Raw genomic sequence first — 25,765 nt, forward strand, 5'->3', positions numbered from 1 at the left:
TTGCACTATTGTCTCTATTTATTATCAAATAACCGCATAAAACCAAAACTTGTCCTAGTCTTATTAACTTCTTCTTTCTTGCAGGTGTTTGCTCCTGTCAGCCATCGTTGATCTTGTTACACTGAAAATAATTGATTTGACTTCATTTGTTACCTGCTAATTGTTTCAAAACCAGCATGAGGAGTTGGTTGGCGATGCACAGACAGGTTGACTTGTCTGTCCCGCAGAGAACTGAAGGTGAGCTTTAAAGCCGCAGAGATTCTGTGTTGTCTTTTGTTACCGCTCCAGCTTCTATTTTCTGCACTAACTCTACCTTGCTGAGAGAAACACGTGGGATATATTTGCAACTAAGCACACAGACTAACCGGTTGAGCTTTTCTTGTTTCAGCTCCAGATCTGCCACAGCAATCAGCTGGTCCAATTTACACTTGTTCTCTATGATCTCTGCCTCCCTGGGGGAATAAGTCCCACCCTCCTTCTTGCGCTGATGAATCCTGACATGTCAGTCAAACACAGAATTCAAGGATTAGATAGGGAAGCATTGCAGCGCAATTCATGATATGAGAAATTAGCCATCTTTAAAAAAGGAATTCACACTGTTGCAACTTTATAGTGAATGACAAAATGTCTCTCTTCTTACTTGACTGAGCCACAGATGATGATGATGAGCAGCAAGGCCAGGAAGAAGGAGAGCAGGACTCCCAGAATGATCTGCTCGTCTCTGGTCAACAGGCCATCCACTGCAGAGCGGAGAGGAGACTTACGGGTCTAATGTCACACAAAAGCACCAGCCTGTGCTGTCTATGTCTGATTAACAGTAATAAAGGTTAGTACAAATACCTGCGGTTTTGACATGCTCTGAGTACTCAGAGTCTGTGGACTGGCCGTTGATGTTTGTGGCACTGAATTTAAACCTGGGGGGGGGGGGGGGGGGGCATTCAGTCAGCCCTGAGGGGCTACAAAGCAAGTAGCTACAACCAATTAGTAAGTTTGATCCACTCACACATAGACTGTGTTAGACTTCAGGGGTCCATTGCAGAAGGTATCGGTGTTGTTCTCTCGCATGCAGTCATCACTGTCTCCGATCACGTACACTCCCGCTACGGTGCGGTTGTACCTCTCTGAGGGCAAGCCATCGCCAGGGGTACTGCGACTTCCTCTGACGTGTGCAGCCACGCGTGATGCTCCGTCTCCCAACAAGCATGGTGGGTTGGGGAAGCCCTCGTCAGTCAGGTAAGGGGCAGGGCGATCAAAAAATGCATTCTTCCAGTTGGTCAGGTTCTGGGTGTCCTTTACTGTGACAGGATGAAAGCAGTAGAGGAAATGAGGTGCAGGACAACTGTCAAATGTCTGTAGACGTTAAGGCATGTTTTTGTTTTGCGCTTTTGACAAGATTCTACTGGAGGCTTAAAGCTCAAACAGGACCGATGCCCAAGAGTATTCAACTAAAGGATGACTCTCAATGTTTTTAAAGAGTCATACCCCCTGACTCTGCCACGATGACCTGGATTTTCATGATTGGTCCATTGTCGTCACTATAGAAACAGGCAGGCATGAGGATGGCGATAGTCCTGTGGGTTACCATAGCAACCCCTCCATGGCCCAGCACTGCCTGGGGTATTTGGGCTGGTTTGGCCGGGGCTGGAACACAGAACAGATGTGTGAAAACACACACACACACACACACACACACACACACACACACACACACACACACACACACAAACAGTGCACCTCCACATCATCATCCCATATCGGACAATTTGCTGTGTCAGAGGAGGCCTCCTGCATACTGCTGTACTTGGTGTTAATACTCTGCAGCTGTGATTGTCTGTCAAAAATCCATTCATCACTGCTGCAACAAGGAGAGAAACCTTGCGCAGTGCAGAGCTCACACAAGGAGGTGCTACTCATACCTTTGATCCCTGTAGTTATCTGGACATGCGGGCTGGGTGGGCTCCTACCAGCCGTGTTCCTTGCGGAAATCTACAAATGGACAAGTAAAATAAGAATTATCTGAAGATAGCATATCACCTTGTAACCGCCCAAAACACTACAACTAATGCAGTAGTATTTCACATATCCTGTGATGATTTAGCAAGACTGAGAGCAGTGAATATTGTCTTGAATACAGTATGTCTAGGGTGGAAGGTGCCTCACCCTTAAAATGATTTTACCCCACGGATAGTCAAAAAATAGGATGCAGAAAAATCTACATCTTGATCGGCACAACTTCTTATTGTGGTTAATTTAAGTCCAAAGCAACTTGCATAATATACTCCAGATCAAACGAAAGCGTCCGAGTCACCTGAAATAGCGAGTTCGCATGGAAAGCTTAGATCAAATCTGTAAAAATGTGTCATGCTTAATAAAGATTACCACCTTCAACCCATCTAAAATGACAGTTTTCATTGAGAAAAAACTGAAAATAGAGGAAATTGAAAATATTAAAAGCTACTGATGTATGGAGTTTGGTGATGCTAGAATGAACAGACGAATCAATGTATCATTTTTATATAACAAAGACAGAAGTTAGAACTTATGGCCTGTTCTTTTAGCAAAACGATGATTTGCTCAACCTCCAGGTTCGTGTCAGAATGCCTGTGGGTTCCTCACCTGTATGCTGTAGCTCTGCCCTCCCTTTAGACCCCCTATGATGGCCGTCATCATATTCTGGTCTCTCTGGGTAATATTGAGACTCATGTTCATCACTATCTGGCCCTTTTCATAGATGTACACATAGTAGTCAGTTATGTTTCCATTCGGCTCCTCTGGAGGGGTAAAAGTCACCATCACACGGTTGACTTCTTCTGGAATAACTGATACAACCACATTCTTAGGAGGGTCCTTGGGCTCTAGGGACCGAAATGAAATAATCATATACAATAATTAATGCATTTTTGTTCATATTAAAATGTGTGAAGCTGCTATAGGTGTGTAATTTCTACATACCCTCCTCCAATGTTTGAAATTCAATAGGCCCAATGGCTTTGCCATCACTGGCGGCATGCTCCAGTGAACCAGTGAAGGCGGTGATTGTCACAAAGTAGCGAGTGAAAGCAGTCAAGTCATTCACAACAACTGTCTTCAGCTCTCCTGGAGCTCGCACCGTTGAGATATTCAAATCAGGACCACCCACCTAATGTGACAGCAGGAAAGAGTCATTATTTCTGTGTGATTGGCGTTAGTTTGCATTTTACCACAACACAAGTGAAAAAAACACAAACAGAAAACATAACAGCAGCTAGGTTAACGTGACCTGCACGAGATACGACGTTGGTCCAGCGAGAACAGCTGGAGCCTCCCATGAAATGCGAAAGCCATTGGAGGTGGGAATCACATTCAGGTCTTGGGGAGGAGCATCAGGGTCTAAAAGAAATGTAGGCTGCTTATGATGTACAATTAGTTTACATAAACACAAATATTATCTATGTCTATCTGACAAAAAAGAAGGATCCTTTATTTCTTCTCTGCAAGACACTAAATTAACATTCGAATACTTCTCTGCATTCATTAGCACCAGTAGAGGAAGACAGATAGAGTCTGATTAACCACTGACTGCACTCCGGCAACACTAAAAGGTCACTGTGATGCTCTTACTTCCAGCCAGGGTACGCGCATAATTCCAGTGTGTGTATTCTCCAACTCCGGCCTTGGTAACAGCAGCCACCTTGAAGCGGTAGTATCTGTATTTAGCCAGGGACTGGAGTGTGACGCTTTCTTCGATGCCATTGGAAGCGTTCACTGACGCGCTGATATTAGAGTCCACACAGTCTCCATCCGGTTGCATGGCAGCTAAAATATCCGGCTCGCATTCAGCAGAAAGCAGCTGGGCAATGATGTGGTACTCTCTCAGCAGACCTGGGATGGAGAGTGGGGGCGCCCACCGAAGGGTCACATTGGTAGGAGTGACATGAGAGGTGGCGAGAAAGTGAGGGGCATCCGGGACTATTAAGGAAGATAAGGAGAATTTAAGCATTCATTCTGTTTTGGTATATGTTATCATTAGCATTATTCCGTCTACCTGACTCCGGGAGGGTAGAAGCAGTACAGTTTACTTGGTCTCCAGGTCCTACAGAGTTGACCGCAGCCACAGTGAGCGTGTACTCCTGGTCTGATGAAAGCCCCGTCACTCTGTACCCGGGTGCGTGAGCCTGGTACGTGTAGGACTGCATCGGTACCTCCAGTAGAATCTCATACAAAAGGATCTGTCCATTGGGATTGGCTGGAAGTTCCCAAGACAGCTGAAGTGAATCCCAGCTCACTCCCAAGCAGGACAAGTTCGCCACGGCGTCGGACACTGGAGGCGGAGACGTTGTCGTTATAATAATATAAGCCTTGGCTATCCTTCTTCATCCAATTCAATCCAAACTCCATATTTGTGCTGCTATACACAGTAAGTGACACATGTTAGAAACGTGTGCTGAGGATCTTTCCTGCAGAATGCCAGAATTATTTCATATATTTTAACTGTTTCATTTATTTATTGGTTTGTTTGCCACTGTCTAAAGCACAAGAATACAGGATAAAGAGTGTGGGCCGTGTTGAGTGCAATTTCTAAACAATTAGATTTTATTTGTATGGGTTCAAATTAAAATAAAAGTTGCCTTGCGGTACTTTCCGTCCCCGGAACAAACATTTGGTGAAAGTGGGGAAGAAAAGTAGAATCATCCGACCGAATAGCGACTGAAGATGTTCAGGAAATTACCTCCCACTCCCACTTAAAGTCAAAGACATAACAATTGTGTTTAGTAATACCCATAAAAATGAAAAAAGAGCCCATATGATTTGTGAGCTCTCTTCCCCCGGTGACATGCCTTTCTGGTGTTGGACGCACTCGGCCGGCTCTGGATCAGTAACTGTTCATCTTTACGTCTTTCTTATTCTTCTCCATTAAGTGGCGTTCTGTATCTGTTTAGCATTAAAGCTCTTGCGTGTCGACAGTGTGCTCTTTTACCTGACTCATTAGTTGTCAAAGTCACCGGGCTGCTGAACTGATTCCCGTGGCCCACCCTGGTGTAACTGTAAACGCTGATCTCGTAGGAGCTGTGAGGCCTGAAGCCCGATATATGCTCCGTGGTTGACGGACCAGAGGAATTCTTGTGCACACATAAACAAACACTTTTAGATTGACACAGAGGAAATAAAATCATCCAATCTCGATTACTGGAGTAGCTCTTATTGTATCGAGATACAGGTGTAGGTGTGTGCGCATACAATGTTGCTGCCGAGTGCTATCTGGAGTGTGAAATTAGAGCTTTGGTTTGTGTGACAGTGTGTGTGCTGCTCCTACCATGTGAGCCTCAGAGTGTGTGTTGCTAATACAGCTTTATTTAGCTTTTGGTGTGTGAAATTAACAGTACCATATGGGTGACGGCGTATGTGATGAGGTCCCGGATCCTGAAGCCGTACTGCATCACTACTCCGTTGGGCTCCAGAGGAGGTTCCCAGCTGAGCCACACAGATACTGCCGTGTGGTTGTAAATAGACAGGTTGCGGGGCGGGGACAAGGGTCCTGAAACACACAGGCAGATAGACGAAGACCGAAACAGACAGCGGATATACACATCGTTGTTTCATAAATACACCTCATCTCATTAGGATCTTGATTAAACACGCTTTCAAACAGACCTCCTTCGTCGGTGTGCAGCTGCACCAGCAGATACGGCCCGGAGCCTTTGCGTGTTGCAGCTGTGATAGTGAGGTTATAAGCTGTGTATGGAATCAGGTTGGTGAGGATGAACGAGGTGCTGGTGGTATTTGTTGTGCTGGAGCCCCTGGGGCCAAACAGAGTTAGGCTATACGCTGTTATCTCCCCATTTGCTTCCAGAGGGCGGTGCCAGACCAAAGCAATGGAGGACGATGACACATTTCTGGAGGACGCCAGCAACGGTGCGGAACTAGGAACTAAACACACCAACACATGCGAGTTTCACAAACAAAATACGAGGAGCATCCTCTCCATGACTAAATGATTGACTAGATGGACTCACTGTCATCATCTGTTCTCAGGTACATTGTGCTGGTGTGGTTGTAGGCAGGGCCAGCGCTCGTTGCTGGGGTAACGGTTAACACATAAGGGAAATACTTCTTGAGTTTGGTGAATAGGAAAACTGTGTCAGTCGTGGCGTGCTTGGTGGTCTTGTTGACAGCTGGAGTCCCATGGTTGGAAGTGTTTGGGGGGACGCCAGCCTCCTGGAGGGTGAGCAGGTATGAGGGACGGCCGTTTGGTTCTAGGGGTGGGTCCCAGCTAACAATGATGGCCGTGGAGCTGAAGATCTGCGCAGACAGGTTTTTGACTGAGTCACTTGGCACTGAAGAGGAAGACAAGCAGACCAGACCAGCTATGTAAGCATCTGTAATAAGAACAGCTGAAAACGTTTAGTCTGTCGAAAAAGAACAGTCCGCCAGTAATCATCATCATCATCATTATCATCATCATCATCATCATCTGCTGTCACATTCATCAATGACAAAAATGAAACAGGGAATCACTTTGGCAACAAAGAACCAAACATGAAGTACAAGAGTACAGTAAACATTTATGGAAACCATATCTCTCAAGATGAGAAGCACATTCAGAGGCATTCAGGAGAGAAACTGGCACAATGAAAACCTCATGAAAGGAGAAAATACTCATCCTGTTTATCATCTCAGCCCCTCTGGAAACAGTAGAAAGAGAGGGGTAGATGAACAGGAAAGAGGGGCTAAAGGTTGAGAGGTCCATGGGAATCATGAGTGGATGTAAGGGGCCAGATGTGTGTGGGTCTGAGCCCAGGGGCGCGAGCCCCTCTTGAGCGTGGCTGTACAGGAGAGACAAGGTGCCCATAGGTCCGGTGCTTGTGCTGAGAGTGGAGCAGCTGGGGCACAGCAGAGATACAGAGTCAGTCAGAGCTAATATTTCACAAGCAAAACCTTAAAACACAATAAATAATCATAAAAAAATCACATCACACAAATATGGTCTGCATGTGACAAAGACCGGTCTGGCTTTTCTGCATGATTTTTCCCAAAATCACATAAAAGCAAAGGGTTGTGCTAAACTAAACTATCCACGGCAGCATGGGGATTGCTCTTCTCTGCCTGGTTTTTGTTACCAAACAACAACTTGAAAAAGGAGAGATAAACTGGGCACAGCATCACAGGCAGGCGAAAACAGAACCAGTTTGCCAAACAAATTCCTCCTCCATCCTTGACAAATTGACAGAAAGTTTTTATGTGATTTTTTTTATTTAAGTTGAAGAGTTTTGGAAAAACTGTGCAGAATTGCCTTCCACCAAAACTGAATTGTCATGTTGCATTGTATGCTTTGTATGCTTGTGTGTGTGTGTGTGTGTGTGTGTGTGTGTGTGTGACTGACCATCCTCAGGTAACACCAGATTTAGCGGTTCGCTCCGCACCCCCCCGTCCCCTTGCACAGTGCTGGAGGTCATCCACACTGTGTAGTTTGTGCCCCCAATCAGCTTAGTCAGCGTGTAGGAGTGAGATAATTCAGGAGATGCAAGGGCTGGTAAATCTGAAACAGGAACCCTCTGTGGAGGAAAGGAGAGAGCAGCTCTCATAAAACTGAAACAGCTCAACTGTAATATCGAGCTGGAAAAAAAAGAGCTATATTCCATACGCTGTGTGCGCCTCACCTGCTCAATCACAGTGTTGTTATCAGAGTAGTAAATAGTATAGTGTATAATGATTCCATTGGGCTCAGTAGGACGATGCCAGAGTAAAGTGACGGCGGAGGCAGACACATTTGCAAAAGTGACATTCTGCGGGGGGTCAAATGGTTCTGAAATGAAGGACACACATAAATATTCAGGACATGAGATGTCCTTGAAATATTTCTAGGATGATAAAGTCGTCTGTCAAAAATGCTTGAAGAGTTATCAAGTACCTGCGTCGATGGTGGTAAAGCTGATGTAGATCAGCACTCCTCCATCCCCCAGTCTGGTCCAGCTGGAGACAGAGGCGTTGTACCGGCTCTCTGAATCCACACCAATAACCACCGACGTCTGCGTCACGTTCTGCCACAGTTCAGTCGTTTCATTCCTAAATGAGACCTACGTTTATTTGTTGATAGGTTTGATTGTTGGCAGAAAAACTACACACACAAAAAACACTCAGGAGTTTGGCATCTATGAGTTTTGTGGAGTTTGGTGCTTATCCAAATATAAATCTGGATCCAGGAGCCCTGTGGTTGTGGACTCTAACTTTGAGTTTAGCTAAAAAGAGGACTGTTGGTTCTTGGCAGAGATTTATGCTCTTCTGACGGCCGTTCTAGTTTAAAACAAGGTCAACTGAACAGAAACGTTGACTCACCAAACCCTGACGCTGTAGTACAATATCTCTGAATTGCCTTCAAGTGGCGGTTCCCACGACAGCTCTACCTGGTAGTCTGACAACTTCCTTGCATGGAGGAACTGAGGAGGTGTGTCTGGAGCTGAGATGCAGGAGAAACACTTTGCCATAATAAAAGGTTGTCTCATACATTTTCACTTGACCAATAACAGCCTCAGACAGCCCTGGAGGAACGTGCACTGAAAGGAAAAAACCTTGGTTAGTTTGAATGGCTGATCTCGCCTGCACTTCTCAGTCCTGATGGGAGACACGGCCCGTCAAGTGGCATCGGATACCTGTGATGTAACGTCATTAGCATGAGCGGAAACTGAGAAATGTAACTGGGGAAAAGACAAGGTGAAAGATTTAATCAGATGTCCGTCGTACACAGTCGTGATGTAATCAAGCTGCTCGCTGGAAATAAATCACGGAGCCATACGTTCCCCTCTTTGCCCCAACCATCCTTCTCACCATCCTCCAGAGTAGTGATGTTGAGTGGCTCGCTGTAGTTTCCGGGCCCGACGCGTGTATGCGCTTGCACTATGACGCGGTAGTTTGCGTACTTCCTCAGATGCGTGATGTTGATGTAGTGGGTCGTGGAGGTGAGGTTCAGATAGTGACTGGAATTCCAAAGCTCCAAGCTGTAATGGGTAATGATGCCATTTGGCAGCACAGGAGGCTGCCAAGCCACGCTGACATCACTGGGGCTGATTGATTCATAAGTAACACCATACGGAGGACTACCTGGGACTGGAGAGACGACACAAGGAGACGGTTAAGCAGATGCTGAAGGGTCTCACGTCTGCATTCATGTGGGCGGGGACCGTCAACACACCGTCCTCTCCGGAGAGCAGGTGTAACGTGTCTGACGTTTGGTCGCCATGGCCATAACGGGTGTACGCTTTCACGGAGACGTTGTAGTATGAGAACGGCTTCAGGTCGATCAGGGTGACTCTGTTAGAGGAGGCATTAACCAATGCGGAGAAGGACTGATTCTCGTACAGGACCTCGTAACGCTGAATCACTCCATTGGCTTTCTCTGGTGGAGACCAGGCCAGTGTGGCGGTGGAGGGGCTGGTGCCATCCACTATGAGCTTCCCAGGAGGGGACTCGGGCTCTGAAGATGGGATGGATGAGAATGATCCCAGATTGAAGACAGTGACTGAGCACTCAAATCATTTATGGCTGACTTCAACTAGGGGAATTGGCTGCACAGAAACTTCAGATATTTTATTATAGTTTGAATCCACATTTGAATCCATCGCAGATTAATTTCAATGAGTCAAACATTCACGATCTACTCATTCTTTTTCCTTATGTGTAGAGTCTACGGTCGACACATACCATCCTCTAAGGTGAAAACAAAGACGTCATCTTCTTCAGATAGTGCGCTCTCCCCCACAGCTGTAGATGCAGCTACACGTAGCTTATAACCAGTATACTTTTCCAAATCTATAAAGTACAACAGAGATATTTGGAACACACCTGTTTCATCGTGAGTGCATCAGCTGTGTTGAAGTGAGCATTTTAATCAAATGATTACCTGTTATCAACATACTGGTAGTGTTTGTAGTGTTAACAACCCACTTTAGGGCCTGATTGCTGTGCAGCTTCAGACCATAGACTGTGTAATGTGTGATCCGTCCATTAGGGTTGAGTGGGGGGGCCCAGTTTACGAGTATGGAGGTGGAGCTGATGTTTTGATAGGACACATCAAGGACTGAGCTGGGGACTAAATTACACATAGGGTACAATGCACGGTAAGGAGCAAAGGCATAGAAGGATTTGACATTATTCTTGAAAGACCACTCACCCTGCTCCCTGGTCTTCTCTGTAATATTTGTGGCAGGACCCTCTCCAATAGTTGTGGAGGCTGTTACTCCGATTGTGTATTCGGTGAAGGGAGTCAGATCAAACACCAGGTAAGACAGCTCCTCAGACAACACATCCATCACCTCCTCTCTCACTGTTACGCCTGTAGCAATGCATGCAGATGCAGACGGATACATGAGACTGCAGAGGCATACAGGATGTATACCGGAATAGATAGAAATCCTTGAATCAGAGAAGCACTGTTTTTTATTTAATGCTCTCCCACCTGTGGCACTAGAAGCTGTTGCACTGCGTGTTGAAAAGTCTCCTGTAATTGATGCACCGTGTGTGGACAAGCGGAGCTGCCCTCGGGTCAGTGCCAAGGGGGAGGAATCTGAGGTCACATCCCCATAAAGCTGTGATTGCTTTTGCAGCCAGGGTGGAAGCGTAGCAGGTGGTGCCGAGGTAATAGAAAAGTCAGAGGTGCCAAAAGCTGACGAGCTAGCAGACTGAATATCTGTGCTGTCAGAGTGTGAAGGAGAAGCGTAAGCATTGCTGGAATTCTCAGTGATGGTAGAAAGAGCAATCGGTTGAACATCAGCGTTTGTGATTTGGTTGCGTGAGTGTGTGGGGTTGGAAGCAGTCACGCCAGCAGACATCGTGCGGTCAGAAGCAGTGGGCGTAAAAGCCTGAGGTGATGTGACCAGACTGAGCTCGGCAGTTCTCTTACGTCGACCAGGACTGTTCTGGACCTCACCTTCATCCAGATCTGTCGAATTCTGACAGGAAGAGAAAAATCCATTTTAATTTGAACCTGACTATAGCTAATTAACATCACTACTTGCAAACAGGCAAACGTGGGCGATCTCGTTTGCTCCTCCAACATGCATTGGTGGGCGGCATGAAAAAGAATTTAACAGTCTGTGCAAAGTGCATTCATAGATTTACACAAGCTTTATAGGCATTAATAATAATATATACATATAAACATACATTGAACATGACCAAGACTGGAGTTTTTACTGTTACATTGTTGAAACGAATAGGCTCAGCTTTAAACAGCAGCGCTAAACTGTAACAAGAATCATTCTGTGGCATGCAGAGGTAATCTACTTTACCTCTTCTGCAGTGAGGGTGATGTCCTGCAGCAGAATGTCATCAGCCACAACCAGCAGTCTGTACTGGATGATCTTGCCGTTGGGCTGAGCCGGACTTCTCCAACTCACAAAGATTGACACCGAATCCTCAGCTGCTGCTCTCAAGTCCTGCACTGCACTGGGTGCTATACACACAGACAAGCACTCATACCTCTCGGTAGCTTTAGCACACAACTGCAAGCGTCACTATTTTTATTTTCTCTGACTTTTTCCCTTGTCTTGTATGTTTTTAATCACGTTCATGTATCACTCATATATTAAAACAGCAGCAGCAGCAGCTATTTTAAAGGTCATGCAGGTTTCAAGAAAACTAATCAGTCCAAATAATGGCAAAGAATATATTAAAAAAAAAACGTAAATTGACTTCAATCCATGCTTATGTGTTAGAATTAACATATTCTCCTGACCTTCAGAAGGTGTGATAATCTCTTCCTGTGCCGCTGGACCCACCTCCCCTGCAGCTTTGGCTCGCACCATCACTGTGTACATTGTGTAAGGAGTCAGACCCATAAATGCAAAACGCATATCTCCTGTACTGTTTTCATACAAATATCCTAGAAAGAAGAGGAAATATATCACTATGGATTTGGAGTCTGTTTATACATTCATGTCTCTATGTGTTTGACAGCTTATATTTAAGAACCTGTGGGTCCATAAAGGTAGACCATGTAGGTAAATTTTCCTGTTATGATGTTGGGAGAGCTCCAGGACATGGAGATTGATCTCGATGTTGCACCCAATACAGAGAAGTTTTGTGGGGGATCTTCTGGAGCTGAAAAACAGAGAAATAATAATTTTCATATATTACATGAGATAAAAGCAATGCTTCACAAACTAATCACAAAGCTACAGCCTGCGTTACAAATTTATTTTCCACACCTGACTCTGGCATGCGGACCATAGAGGAGGCTATCTGTCCCTCTCCATCAGAGGTGAAGGCAGATACTTCAAAAAGATAGGCAGTGTAAGGTCGTAGCTGATCAACTCCGACTGATATGGGCACGCTCCAGGAGGCAGCGGGAGGCACGGCAGAAAGGGTGATGGGTGGAGACGAAGCTGTCATCTCCAGGGGACTGAGAGTTGCACGGGACAGAATATCTGCTGCATCCTAAACATCCAAAATCCGCCAGGATATGAAAAGAGGGAAAGGAATACAAGGAAACATTCATTCCTGGCCTTGTGTTGCACCGGTGGTTGGCCTTGTGGCTTGTAAGCGCCAATAACTATTTTAAGAAGGTAGAGGTCGAAGGTATAATGCAGTACATTGCAATGCGGCAGTGCTATGGTCATGATTTCCTCGGCGTTGACCTCCAGCGTGCGGACTGTCTGCCCAGTACGAGCATGTTTCGCCTTGACGGCAAACTTTGTGATGAGACCATTGATGCGGTGCGGCAAGAACCAGGTCACCAAGACGGAGGTGTGGTTCTGGACAGATGTCGTCAAGTTGGTCACCAAGCCAGGCGCTGCAGGGAATGCACGCAAAAAAGAAAATAATGCACACACAAATACCTTGTTTGTGTATATGTACGTGTGTATTTATATTAGATCTTGAAATCATTTTGCATGCGTGTGTGCACGTGAATACACACGGGATTCAGCAGTCTTTATGTATAAAGATTTGCTGAAGGCTCCTATTCCAGCGGGGGATATGGCTGCAACCTGCGGACATGATTAATTCACGTTCCTGTCAGGAGGGCAGCCATCAGATCCAGGTAAGCTTTGTTAGTGTTGATTCACACAAATAACACAACACTAGACTGCGAGTTCATGGTAACAACAGTATGTAGACACTTCTGAACTGCTGCCCTTATCTTAAATATCCTTCAAGATTTAAGCGGCATGAATAGAATGGAATGAAACATTACATAAGAGTGACATGAAACTGAAATTGAAGCTGAAATCTGATTAACAGCCTAAATAACTAAGTGGACAATGATAAATGGCACCTCCAAAGCCTCCATTTTCAGCTGTCATACGCTATAGACAGTGGAGCTGTATGGAAATATTACATATTCACTGCTGTCCTGCCGAGTTTCTGTTGACGTCAAATAATTACTAGGAAAGAAGACGCTGAATTTCAAATGCTTCATCGGTTCTATTGAGTATTTATTCCAATTAACACAAAAATAACCATTTAGATTCTTCAAAGGGTTTGAAGTCTGCAGCATTCATTCATTCATTCACATATTGTTCTACATATTGTTTTGATTGCTGCGTTTACACAGCACATGCAGGTATAACTATGTGCTGTATAAACCATCAGTCTCCACTTGTGTAAAGGTCACGGCGGGTTAATGAATTCTGAAAACTAATAAGCTTGATCCCATTCAAGCTCAGCAACAACAGACAGTGGAAAGAGCCAAGCCTGATCCATAGATCTGTTTACCTGATTAATAATGCAGTCAGGATCAATTACTTGTATTCAACCGGATCAAGAGAATGGGCCGAACCTGTGGGCTCTATGGCCGCTAGCCACTTCCACACGAACATACATGATGTTGGTTATGAGTGGATCTTCTAAATACAACAAACTGAACTTACACCCATACACCAGTAATATCCAATAATTCCAGACATGCGAATCATCCGATTAGGAATTAGTGCGTAATGGTTTCACTATTGTTTTGGGATCGATCACCACATCCAGTTCATGTCAACAAGACGGTCAAGGCAATAAAGTTTGGAATCTTTGCTACCTGAATGTGGTACGTAGAACCTGAGGTGAAGTCAGTAAGCAAGGTCTCCGGTACGTCCAGGTACTTGGTCACCTGTGTGAAGGTGGGATCAGGGTAGGGACACACCTCCTTGTATCTACAAGATAAATACATGCTCAGGATCACACTTACGCAGGTATTTTATTCAAGTACACCTTTTCCACATTCTCCACATAATAATACTCAGAAGTATTCCATAATTATTCATGCAAAACAGAGAATGAGCTCCTTAAAAAGGATAAACTGTCCAGTAATCCTAATGCATTTAGTAAACCTGAAAGTCTACATGAACCTTTCAACATTGATCACTCATAACCTGGGTGGACCCACTAAATTGGACAAATAATAGCAATCACAAAGTCCTGTCATTTGATAGATCAACAAATAAATACCTGATGACATATCCGTCATAATCTCTGGCATCACTTGGCATTGTCCAGGAGAGCAGGATACCATTAGAGCCCACAGCCTCTCCTTCCAGCTCTCTGGGTGTATCTGGAGAAGAAGAAGGAAATAATGAGAGGGAGACAAGAGAAGAAGAATCTTTTAATCTGTGTGTCCAATCCCTTTAACCCAACCAAATATTTTGATAAATATCTGAACTCAACCCAGTGAAAGAGTGATATGTGTGTGTGTGTGTGTGTGTGTTAGTGTGTAGGGGGCCTCTGTGAGTGTGTTGTGGGCTGACCGCTGATGAATAAGGCCTCACACAGCAGTGGCATTTTACTGACATTCAGTTCAGACCCATTCATCCAGTAGTTCTAAAGCTTAGTCTTAAGTTACCTAAGAGGAATTAAGCAGGGAAGAGAGTATACATGCACACACACACACACCCACACACAGTACTAATCCTTCACTGAGTGTGTGTTGAGTATTATACAGAGGCTGAATAGCAGAGGGCATATGAGAGCCTGATGGCAGTGAGTCTCACCGCTCTCATTAGTATTGATCATTCGGCTGATTCCAGGGCTGATGTTGGAGGAAGACGCGGCTGTGACCGTGGCCGTGTACTGTGTCCCCGGACTGACATTCGCCACGTCCGCCTATGAAGACACCAAGACACCGACACGTGGTTATGACACACGAGATTGTGTAAATATAAACCATTGCTTTAACCGTCGTGAGTTTTCATTGATTCATCCCGAGGATGCTATTTAAGTCTCTTCATTGTAAAACTCCAGGTTGACATTTCATTCAGACATGTTTAAACTGAATATGTCAACGTTGTACTTGGTCTACTGATCTTTATTTTGATACTTTTCCCGAGATTTGTTTAAGTTTGGATTCTTTAAGCCAAACCCGCATGTTTTAATCTCATCCTTTAACTTTTAGCTAACTCATTCAGCTGAATTGCTGAATGAGTTAGCTAAAGAACTTTTTGCGACTTTGTTTGATGGAGGTATGTACGGAGAAGTTTTTTTTGACATTTAGTGTTACTTTGCAAAAAACATTAGCACTGAGTTTTAATCTGGCAATTTCTTTTTATTTTCCGGGAGGGGGGGGGGGGGTTCTTTGTTTGTCATAGAAAATGCTTTATAGGAAGAGAAAGATGCCCATTTAATGACCAGGTCACGCTGAAACCCACCGTTAGGTCATACAACGATTACGAAAAATATATTTTAATGCTTTAAAAAAAAAAGAAATTCTGTTAATTTTCTGTCACTCTAATCTGTTTACTAGTCTGTTCATTGTTCTTGTTTACGAGTAGCCTCTGGAGGATTGCTTTTTTTCTTACCTCTCTTTGAAAAGTGCAGCATTATTCTACAAATATCCCCAAATAGCTGCAAGAATAATACAAAATTCACTAAAATTTATTGTAATAATAATAATAAATAAATAATAATAATAATATAATGTATCAATGGAAATATGTCTGGTAGTGAGTTTGTTTAGTTTGTTGCAACTAGTATTCATGCCCACTTTACTGCACATGCTTTAGATTAAAAGTACTGTATGTACATTTATCTGCAAGGCGATAGCAGATACTGGCTTTTTAAGTCTTACCTGAGAGCATATTGGTCCCAAGAAGAGTGTGAGAAGCAGGACGTGCGACTGCAGGGCCATGCTTTGTAGCAGAATTAACTTTACTAAAGATACAGCAGGTTAGAGGCCTCGCCAGCAGTGATAGTGACCAATCGATAGCAATGATCAACAGGTAATCCACTCATCTGACGAGGAATAAGTCCACTTCTAGATGCTGGTTAATGGCATGGGTAGAGGTCACGCAGTTAGTTGTCCAGGCATTTGGATATTAACAGCTCTTGGTCTTGAAGTATTCCAAATTTTTATGATCTAGCCAGCGAGGGCAGAGGGTGCTTTCATTAGCACAAGGCTAACATTCTCCCTCTGGTCTCTCTCTCTCTCTCTCGCCAGGGAGAGTTGCTCAAGCAAATGAATGATTCAGGGATGAGTTCACGAAGCCAACTTAATAAATAATGAGATCTATTACTCAACTCTGTGGCGTGTGTGTGTGTGTGTGTGTGCACGCACGCGGTGTGTAAAGTTACATTTTGGGGAGTACCTGACACCTGGCTGTCGGGTAGAGGCAGAATGGGGTAGGACTTTGCTGAATGGGATGAGTGATATGTGTGTGTGGGGTTAATTTGTACATTTAATATCATAACTCAGCAGCTCCGCCTTTAGAATCCAAGCAGTGAGTTTTTCCACCGAGCTGTGTGCACACCTGAACATATCCATCACGTGCAGGGTGCACCGTGAACGCTCCCTGGTTCGGTTGCAGGGTCACCTGGTAATGATCCACGCACCCCGCCGCCTGCTCCCAAAGAAGTGAGAATGCTCGTGCAGAAACGCTCAAGACTTGAAGTCCCTGGACCCGGGCTGGCACTCGTGAAGGACAGGCAAGGGAGAAATACAGTCAGGGTGGTAGAGAACGTTTCAGTGTGATGAAGCATGATGGGAACAGGTGATAAGAACAGGATTTGGACCACTTGTGATATGGTCTACCTGTGGATACAGTGAGAAAGGCAGCGCTCCCTGGTGCGACTCCTCTCACTCGCTCAGCACTGATATTGTAGCTGCAGCCGTCCACCAGCCCTGTAACCACGGCAACATGCTCCTCCTTGGGTACGGCGAATATGTTTGTGACAGAGTTGTTTGTCACAGTGACTCTGTGGAAGTCAAACTCTCCAACTGCATTATCCCAACTCACAGACACAGAAGAGGTGTTCAAGTCGGAAAGGTGAAGGGTGCATAATCCCGCCGGACCTGGAAAATAGTTGATTTATTTATTTTTTCTTTTGTATTGTATGGTTTTCATAATTTTAGCCACAGTTTAATTGTTTATTTAACAAGCTTTATGTTTCAGTGTGTGTGTCTCTTACGCGTGCTGAACTCTCTCTGGACTGCCTCGCCGATGTCTGATCCCAGCACACTCTGAACGATGACACCATAATCTGACCCCGGAATCAAGTCTTTAATCTTATAATTTGTGCCTTGGACAAAACTCTCAATCCACGATCTCCTGTTTACCGACCGCTGACCAAAAGAAAGCTGAGAAGAAACATGAAGAATCAGTCTTTTTGAAAGACATCACAAAACCCTCATTTATTTTCATTAATGTCACAAATCATGCATCGCTGTGTATTTATTTCTGTTTTAATGTGTGTGTGTGTGTGTGTGTGTGTAATGTGCTTTGTCATTCGTCCTGGCTGTGGCTCTTCAGAGGTCATGTATTTTTAAAGAGCAGGTAACTAAATCTGTGGTTAGATGACAGTGTTTGCTGAGAGACCGACACATGAATGAGGAACCTGATGGAAATGGCCTAGAAAAGCCAGGAAGGCTGTAAAGCACATTATTACAACATCCCATAATAACGCTCATTTCCTCGTTACTCTGAAAGCGAGCAGATGCATGAGTTTCTTACCCTGTACCCCGACACCAGTCCCGGTGGCGGACTCCAGGTGACAAACACAGCTGTCACTACCTGCTCTGAAAGAGACACTTCCTGCGGAACCTCTGGGACTGGAGACATGATGATGATGATGATGAATATATTTATTAGATAGAATGTTAGAGTACAGTCAAACAGTAGCATGTATTACAGTACAAGTACAGTCAAACATCCTGTCTAAGAGGAGCATTTCAAAAAGTTCAGTTGAAAGTCCTAAATCATCGACATTTAACAATACCCATAGAAATAAATAAATTACTCCACAGATGCAAAATAACAATAAATTAAGAAGACACATAATATGTACAACGTAGGTGGACAAAACAAGGGGGGGGGGGGGGGGATTGATCCGGAGAGAGTCGTGATGACTATCTCCATTTCTGCCCCCCTGAAAGGTGCATTTCTAGGGCCGTTTTGAATGAGGCCAAAGAGGTGCATGTTTTGAGGGCAGGAGTCAAACAGTTCCACCCTTGGGGGGCAGTATTGTAAAAAGATGATTTACAATTAGCATTTAACAAAATATATTTAAATATGACGGTCATCAATATGTGTTTGAAGTCAACCTTTTTAAACTTCTTTTAACAGGCAGTTTATTTGATGCCATTCTAAAGGCCACATGCGCATAATTTCTCACATGATTACGTGGAAGCCTGTGCTTCTCAGAGATATCTCTTCGACCCCTGCTGCTTATGATTACGTATCTTTAAATTGCCTTTAAATATTCATAACTAATCATGTCTTTCTTTCACATTACCTGTATCCAAAACTTACTCGTATAGAGGATCATTTCAGCAGGCTGACTCTTTCTTCCCCTGCTGGTGCTCATCACTTCAATTGCATATTGGCTTCCAGGAGAGAGGCCTTCAAAACTGTAAGACCTGTGAACACACACACATAAACACAATCATAATGTGTTGTTCTGTTTATGAGTTTTCTAAAAACGTAACAAATTGACTGACTAACCTGTACTCCCGATCAGAAATGATCAGCTCTTGATTGGTCGTCCTGTTTTTGATTGACAGGATAAGTCCGCTCATCTCCCCGCGGACGATACTCCAACGGACGCGTATGGATGATGTGGTTTTATTGACAAGAGAAAGCTCCACTGGGCTGGGAGCTATGGAAATACATTACACGTAGTTGTTAGAATATCCCGACTGATTAGTGTGCGTACATGTGTGCACGCCTGTGTGTCAGAGAGAGGGGGAGACATAACGCGTTTACCTGCAGTGATGTTGATGGTGATGGGGGAACTGTCTGCGAAGGACTCCTTCTCAGTTCTTACAGTGAAGTGGTAGAGTCTTCCTGGAGTCAGACTAGAAAACGCTGCAGTATGACTGACGACCTTCTGTACCTTTAGCACACAACGATACAACCAAGCAAGTTGAGCCTTGTTGATATATTACAGAGGAAACAGCTTCAGTTACAGGGGAAGACAGGAGACTCGTGCTTTAAACAAACTCCGACATGCTCTATAAAGTGTGTGAAGAAATATGAAGTCATATATCAACAATGTCCAGAAACACTGCTGACTTCATTGGACCTGAGGTCCTCGGGGAGGAAAAGTGTCTTTTGGTTCGAGGACTCCATATTTCATAGCTTTATTTTATTTATTTTTTTAGAACACATGGACATTGTGTTCTATAGGCTAAAGATGAAAAGGACCATCCAGACTGTACTATTCTCCGTAGACAGTTTTGAGCCACATTCTGCTAACTTACATGAGCTTTGGAGTAATAGTAATTATAGCAGATCAAGCTTATGAAACGCTAAATATGACAAGGGAGACCTCGGAATGTTGAGAAACTAAAATCATATATTGAGCAACAATTCTTCCACACAAGGCAAAGTACATGCACTTTTATGCACCAGTCCAACATACTGCTGCCTTTTTTCCAGCAACATAAAAAAAAAGAAATCATTATACATATATATAAAAAAGAAATGCAATACCTTATCTATATATTTCAAATTATGTCCTAACTGAAGCACTTGATTTGACAACTGCAAGGTTGTCAAATCATCCCAGCTATTGGACAACATGAATATCTAATGAAGTGCTGACTCTGGCTTTGCTTGAGGCATTTCATTTCCTTTTTTTTTTACTGTCCTTGTCAGGCACTCTGGGAAATCAAATATTTACCTGAGCAAACCGGCTCCTTAAATCACGTACGTGCAAAAACATTCACAGATTTTAAGAGCTTTTTCTGGGTTTACCATGTGTGGATGGTCACAGTTGAGACAGACGACCTCATAGCTGTGAGCCTGTCCCTCAGCTGGATCCCAAAGTAGTTCTATGGATGAATCCGTCACCACACCCTCCCTCACTCTCGTGGGAGGTGCAAGACCTAAAATTAATCAATCACACAAACAACACTGTGATTATTGGTTCAGCATCATTTCGGGTTGAAGGGATTTTTTTTTAAACCATAGGAATCCTTTCATCCTGCATAATTTATCAAATGTGAATGGATGTATTCCAGAGTTAGAAATAAATTAGGAGCAAGAAATAGGATTAAACAAAAACAAGACCACATGAAACACGGCTTTGTTTCGAGATGTTGTGAGATTATGCAAATGGTTATTATCCCTAACGTTTACATTCACACCTTTAAGTCGGACGCATTTCCAACACGTGTGTCTCATGTGACGACTACATGTGCGTTATCATGTGCAGCCATCACTCACCAGTTTTAACAGAGCGGCTGAAATAAGCTGGTCCCAACTGCTCCCTGCTGGTGCTGTGCACCCTGAACTGGTACTCTGATCCTGGACTGAGGTTGTGAAGGCTTATGGTGTGAACATCAGCAGGGAGTGAATACCAATCACACGAGTGCCCACATAGTCCCTGACACACAGTGTCACACACTCCTGGACATACACACACTTTCACCCCATCAATCAGCCCCAGCTGTGGTCGCTGGATGTAGAGCTGTGTGGAATTGGTGCCCACTGAATGAGGGACTGCGACCTGAACTGGCATCGGATCTGAGGGGGGGAGGAGAAACAAGGATTTTTATTTTTATGAAATCTGTAGAAAAATACTGTTGACTTTGTTCAGGCTTTGGTTCACGTAAAAAAAAGTTTTTCTATACCTATTGAAATCTTCATGTTAAAGTCATGAGGGTTAAGATCCAAAGAAGACCTTCTGTCGAACATATTTTTCTGAATTTAACATGATAACTTTATTTTTAGTCTTCTAGCAAGTTGAATTTCCAAATTAATAAAATAAACTACATTTGTTTCAGAGCTACATTATTTCTAGTATAAATTTGATAATGTCCTTCTACTAAAGAAGAAGCTTTATTAGTCATTATAAAAATTGTGCAGCAAAATTACATGTTTAGAGTGGAGATTTAGCCTTGAGCCGCTGCGACCTGAGCATGTCGCCACAGTGGGCCAACATTTTTTGGATGATGGGGAAACCCGGAGAAAACCCATTCAGACACGGAGGGAACATGCAAAATCTACTCTGCACACTCTAGAAAGGCCATGTTGGGAGTGCCGGGGTTTGCACACATGACCTTGTTGCTGTGCTAACTTGCAGGGTCGTAGAACAGCTGCAGACTATCCTAGCAATAAGCGCAGAATAATCTATAAAGGTTGTCAATTTATCACAAATAGAGACAAACAAGCCTTCAGGCTCACATTCACACCGGTGGGTATAAATTTAGTGCCACTTCACATATATTTCATGCTTTTGCTACAAGATGGAAGGAATCAGACCTTGAGAAAACATACTAAATCCCACAGAAACATCCCCAGGGTGGGTTTGAATGTACAACAATATTTTTGTCATGAGGAGCGGATAGTGGTTTCTTCAGATCTGACTGATGAAGCCTCGTATGCACCCCATCTCAGGCTTTGAAAACACTTTTGACACTGTGAACATCTTACTCAAAGGCAGAACCAGCGTTTTTCTCTTACCTGTGGTGTGCATGATGCTGGTCCTCTGGCTCCTGTCCTTTCCCCTTAGTGCTACCACTCCAATGTCATAAGTCTGGCCTGGAGCAAACATACCAAAACTAACACACACAGATTGGTTTACCCATTGTGCACCAGAACTGGACTGGTTCATCCACTGTGAGGTTAGAGTGGGGGGAAAGAGTGTGTTGGATGTGACATAAAAACCATCTGGTGGGTCATCAGGGGGACCGGTCCAACAGACTGTGAGATTTTCATTCTGGCCTGATGCCATCAGACCATCTGGGGCCGTCACGGCTAAGAGCCACAAATGGAGAGAGTTATTTAGTTGCCAGCCAAGGACAAAGCTCACGCTGCACAAAGTTATAGTTAAACAGTTTAAAAGGTGGTTCTTTGATGAGAGAAGCAAATAGCTATATAATTATTTTTATTTATTACTTACTTAGATGTGTCTGAAAATGACTATGACAACACCAATCACGGAAACGTACAAGAAAACCAAATTAATTCATTTGATTATTATCTCTATTGGGTTACAGAAGTCAATTAAACCCACTGACTGGATCAATAGTCTGGTTTTAAGATTTTAAGCGGCTTATCCAAATTAATTCATGCAGCATTTATCTTCAGAGGAGTGCGCCTCAAAATCAACACCTTGTGTTACTGCCAGGAACTGAAGCTGCTACCTTAATTAGCGCAAGAGGCAGGTGGCAATAACTTCTCAAAGGTCCAGTCAGACCTCAGCTGGTGAATGTTGCCATTATAGAATGACACATTCTAATGCTTTGATTTAAGCAATTAAGCAATATTCTGGGGGACACATTTTACTAGTTGTAAGAAAAAAATCATTAAAAGATAATTTTATAAATATGGTATTAACAATATGATAATATGACAATTAAGAAAAAGGTTCTGGTACTGAGGCTTGCCAACACACTGTATTGGCTTCATAGGAGACTTTCTCTGTGCCGTGTAAAAGGCCTTTTGCATGCTTACCAGTCTGCACAGTCAAAGGCGTGTGTCCGCAGCTCTCTATTCCATGCTGGGCGACTGTGAAGACCTCAAGCCTGTATTTCCTATATGACTCCAGCCCTCCGATGACGGCCGCGTATGACTGCAAAGAGCCAGTCTCAAACAATCTGGAGATGTTGGTCATTCCAATGATTCTCTCTTCTCTTGCAGCCGTGTCCACATAGCGCACCACGAACCCCCATCCGCCCTTTACAGGAGCGTTCCTCAGCATCCAGCTGACACGAACCCGATTGACGGTAATGGGTCCGACAGTGATATTTTGAGGAGAAAGCGGTCCTGTGAGAATCACAACATGAATACTTGAACTCAGAATTGTTAATATACAATTGCTAGTTGGACTTATGCATGTGGCAGGTCGTCAGCAGACTTACTGGTGTATGCAGTCTGTGTTTGTCCCAAGCTCCAAGTGGAGCCGGGAGGGTAAGCAGCTTGAAGGGTAAAACGGTAGATGCTCCCCGGTGACAAACCCGCCACAGTTACCCCTCTGGAGGCGAGGGAAATGGGAACCCTGACAATTTTTTTCACGCTCCTCTGGTTCGGTGTTCCCTCTTTGTCCTCTGACTTCCTGCTTCTATCCTCTCCACCTTGGCCTCTACTTGTCTCCTCTTGGTAGTGGAGGAATATCTCAAAGGATGACAGATTAAGTGAGCTCAGGGATGAGAGATCACTCCAGCGAAGCTCTACCTGTTGCTCCGTCACCTGAACCAGGTCGAAGGAGAACAAAGCAGGGGCCGGGGGGACTGAAAGAAGAGAGAGGCGGAGCAGCAGCATCAGTTCACACAATTTAAATAATTATGGCAGACTGGTGAATCCATAAGTTATCTAACATGTTATTCTGTCAAATCAGTTATAACAAGGTTTGGACAATGCAACATTTGTCAAGAAAGTTATTACTCTGGTGCTGGCAGATGAAGGGTAAGGGGATGCTGCAAAAGAATGGAGCAAAAATGTATCCTAGCCCTGCGGCATTCCGCTGAAGGACAAAACAGCCCGTTTGATTGGCTGGCAGTGATGAGACCATAGCGTTTGTCTGGTTATGGGGTGAGCCATCAGACCAGAGAGGCTGTCCCTCCTCCTGTGGGGTGGAAGATGAGCAACATTACATGTACTGTAAAACTGTCACAGATGCATTCCACTGGCATTATATCACTCTCGGTTCACTGTCATTAAAGTAAACACATTCAACCAAAAGCTCCTCTTTGAGGAGAAACTGCTGCCATGTGGCTTTTTCTATTTGAAAATAAACCATCTTTCCTCATCAGAATTTGAGATTACCCGGTACCATAATGCAGATTTACGACTTTGCAGCTGCATGGCCTAAGATTTAGTCAAAATGCCTTTGCGGTTTTACTGGGCTATGATTATGTAAGAGGAGATAAACCAAAATATGTAAGGACCTCACTGCAGGCGCTGGTAAAGGGAGTTCAAGAGAAGCCATTCGGATCAAAAGGCCAGCTCTAACTCCAATAAATAATATCTTTATTTGTGTAAAATATTTAACATCATCCTGAAATAATTCCACAGAGGATTGCATAAAATTACACACTTATCGGCTATTCATTCATTATAAATTATTTTGCTTTTGCTATTTCTGAAGTACATATCAAAATGATAAATAGTTTTATTTCATTGCCGTAGGATATGAGGATATAAAAAATAAAAATAGATATAAGAAATAAAACATTTCATGCAGTAAATCTTTTATCTAAATTCTGCATGATTCTGACATGTCACATCAGACCGAATATCTCCTGACTTCCTGGAGGATATAAAAAAAAAATCACTGATTTTTAAATGTTTGATCAAACCCCTTTCTTCACAAATCAATCTTTAAATTATGAAATGAGCTGGAAGTGATCCATGGTGAGAAGGGTTCATGAAATAAATATGTGCATTATCAGAGAAACGTTAGCTATTCTTACAATATAAAAAAATAAAGTGATAGCACCAAGTTAATATTTATTGTGTCTTTTACTGAGGGGATGAAAATAAAACTAATTATTAGTACTTATTCTTAGAAGTAGATATTCTTGTAACCTGCTGGCCATTGAGTCCAGTCCACAACAGGGGGAGAGCGTTCTGGCCGAGAAGGTGGGAGGATATGAAGAGTATGCTCTCAGGGGTCGTCAGGTCACCCAGGTGACTTCCAGCTCCCAGCGTTCTGCATCTGTGGTGCGCCTCCCTCCAGGTCAAACGTGTCCTTTTCACAGTGTAGCAGCTTCTCCCATTGGCCAACCAATTAGGGGGACACTGAGCTAAAGAGAGAAATTAGCACCAGCTAATACCAGTAGAGCCCACCCTCTCTGGACTGGACAGATACAAACGCTTACAATACCTGTTTCTGCATCAATGCTGAGTCTCTGCTTCAAAGTGACATCACAGCGTGCGAGGAATGTCGTCACCACAGCATCGGCCCTAAAGTGTGTGCCAGGCCGCAGACCTTTCACTACGTATCGAGACCTCACCTCTGAGGAGTTTATATCAAAGATGTGCGTGACAGAATGTGTGCGAGCGTCGTAAAGACTTAGGGTGGATAGAGTTTGATGTCTGTGGAGCTTCCACATCAGGACGGCCGTAGTTGTTGAGCTGAGTACACGGATGGAGGACATGGAGACCGGAACTGGATCCAAATGCAAAAGGAGGAGAAAATTAGCTGATTGATTAGGAAGAATTTCAGTTTGCATGCTGTAGTAACGTCATAAATGAAGGAATCACTCCACGTTCACACTCACCGAAGTGAAATGACTTTGCCTCGAAACTAGCATCATCCCGACTGGATCTCAGTGTGATGTTGTAGCCACTTGGATCCTCAATCAATTGCATAGAAATCCTGCAGTCAGGGGAGCATGCTGAGTGAGTAATGGGCTCCACATACACCTGCAGAG

General features: G+C 43.9%; 1 protein-coding gene across 1 annotated transcript in view; it reads right to left on the reverse strand.

Annotated features, from left to right (window-relative positions):
• ptprq (protein tyrosine phosphatase receptor type Q) overlaps positions 1-25,765 on the reverse strand; it is a 31,383-nt gene that overhangs the window by 5,280 nt on the left and 338 nt on the right. Inside the window, exons 3-52 of the mRNA XM_068739263.1 lie at positions 25,613-25,757; positions 25,216-25,500; positions 24,918-25,135; positions 23,775-23,955; positions 23,252-23,620; positions 22,845-23,156; positions 21,852-22,145; positions 20,613-20,912; positions 20,142-20,272; positions 19,149-19,278; positions 18,888-19,041; positions 18,696-18,802; positions 17,898-17,995; positions 17,356-17,524; positions 16,979-17,239; positions 16,698-16,858; positions 14,946-15,057; positions 14,407-14,509; positions 13,997-14,111; positions 12,890-12,959; positions 12,564-12,763; positions 12,180-12,408; positions 11,944-12,072; positions 11,708-11,854; positions 11,262-11,425; positions 10,430-10,922; positions 10,145-10,306; positions 9,875-10,063; positions 9,676-9,783; positions 9,167-9,448; positions 8,803-9,081; positions 8,314-8,434; positions 7,889-8,043; positions 7,638-7,783; positions 7,361-7,532; positions 5,994-6,314; positions 5,632-5,907; positions 5,364-5,515; positions 4,958-5,099; positions 4,025-4,300; positions 3,601-3,948; positions 3,260-3,369; positions 2,953-3,139; positions 2,617-2,855; positions 1,917-1,986; positions 1,483-1,641; positions 1,004-1,295; positions 841-914; positions 641-740; positions 366-494 (exon numbers count right to left, since the gene is read on the reverse strand). Coding sequence (XP_068595364.1) covers positions 366-494; positions 641-740; positions 841-914; positions 1,004-1,295; positions 1,483-1,641; positions 1,917-1,986; positions 2,617-2,855; positions 2,953-3,139; positions 3,260-3,369; positions 3,601-3,948; positions 4,025-4,300; positions 4,958-5,099; positions 5,364-5,515; positions 5,632-5,907; positions 5,994-6,314; positions 7,361-7,532; positions 7,638-7,783; positions 7,889-8,043; positions 8,314-8,434; positions 8,803-9,081; positions 9,167-9,448; positions 9,676-9,783; positions 9,875-10,063; positions 10,145-10,306; positions 10,430-10,922; positions 11,262-11,425; positions 11,708-11,854; positions 11,944-12,072; positions 12,180-12,408; positions 12,564-12,763; positions 12,890-12,959; positions 13,997-14,111; positions 14,407-14,509; positions 14,946-15,057; positions 16,698-16,858; positions 16,979-17,239; positions 17,356-17,524; positions 17,898-17,995; positions 18,696-18,802; positions 18,888-19,041; positions 19,149-19,278; positions 20,142-20,272; positions 20,613-20,912; positions 21,852-22,145; positions 22,845-23,156; positions 23,252-23,620; positions 23,775-23,955; positions 24,918-25,135; positions 25,216-25,500; positions 25,613-25,757 — 9,566 coding nt within the window. The remainder of the gene's footprint in view (positions 1-365; positions 495-640; positions 741-840; positions 915-1,003; positions 1,296-1,482; positions 1,642-1,916; positions 1,987-2,616; positions 2,856-2,952; positions 3,140-3,259; positions 3,370-3,600; positions 3,949-4,024; positions 4,301-4,957; positions 5,100-5,363; positions 5,516-5,631; positions 5,908-5,993; positions 6,315-7,360; positions 7,533-7,637; positions 7,784-7,888; positions 8,044-8,313; positions 8,435-8,802; positions 9,082-9,166; positions 9,449-9,675; positions 9,784-9,874; positions 10,064-10,144; positions 10,307-10,429; positions 10,923-11,261; positions 11,426-11,707; positions 11,855-11,943; positions 12,073-12,179; positions 12,409-12,563; positions 12,764-12,889; positions 12,960-13,996; positions 14,112-14,406; positions 14,510-14,945; positions 15,058-16,697; positions 16,859-16,978; positions 17,240-17,355; positions 17,525-17,897; positions 17,996-18,695; positions 18,803-18,887; positions 19,042-19,148; positions 19,279-20,141; positions 20,273-20,612; positions 20,913-21,851; positions 22,146-22,844; positions 23,157-23,251; positions 23,621-23,774; positions 23,956-24,917; positions 25,136-25,215; positions 25,501-25,612; positions 25,758-25,765) is intronic.

Source organism: Brachionichthys hirsutus, chromosome 5 (genome assembly GCF_040956055.1).
Source record: "Brachionichthys hirsutus isolate HB-005 chromosome 5, CSIRO-AGI_Bhir_v1, whole genome shotgun sequence".
Lineage (NCBI taxonomy): Eukaryota > Metazoa > Chordata > Actinopteri > Lophiiformes > Brachionichthyidae > Brachionichthys > Brachionichthys hirsutus.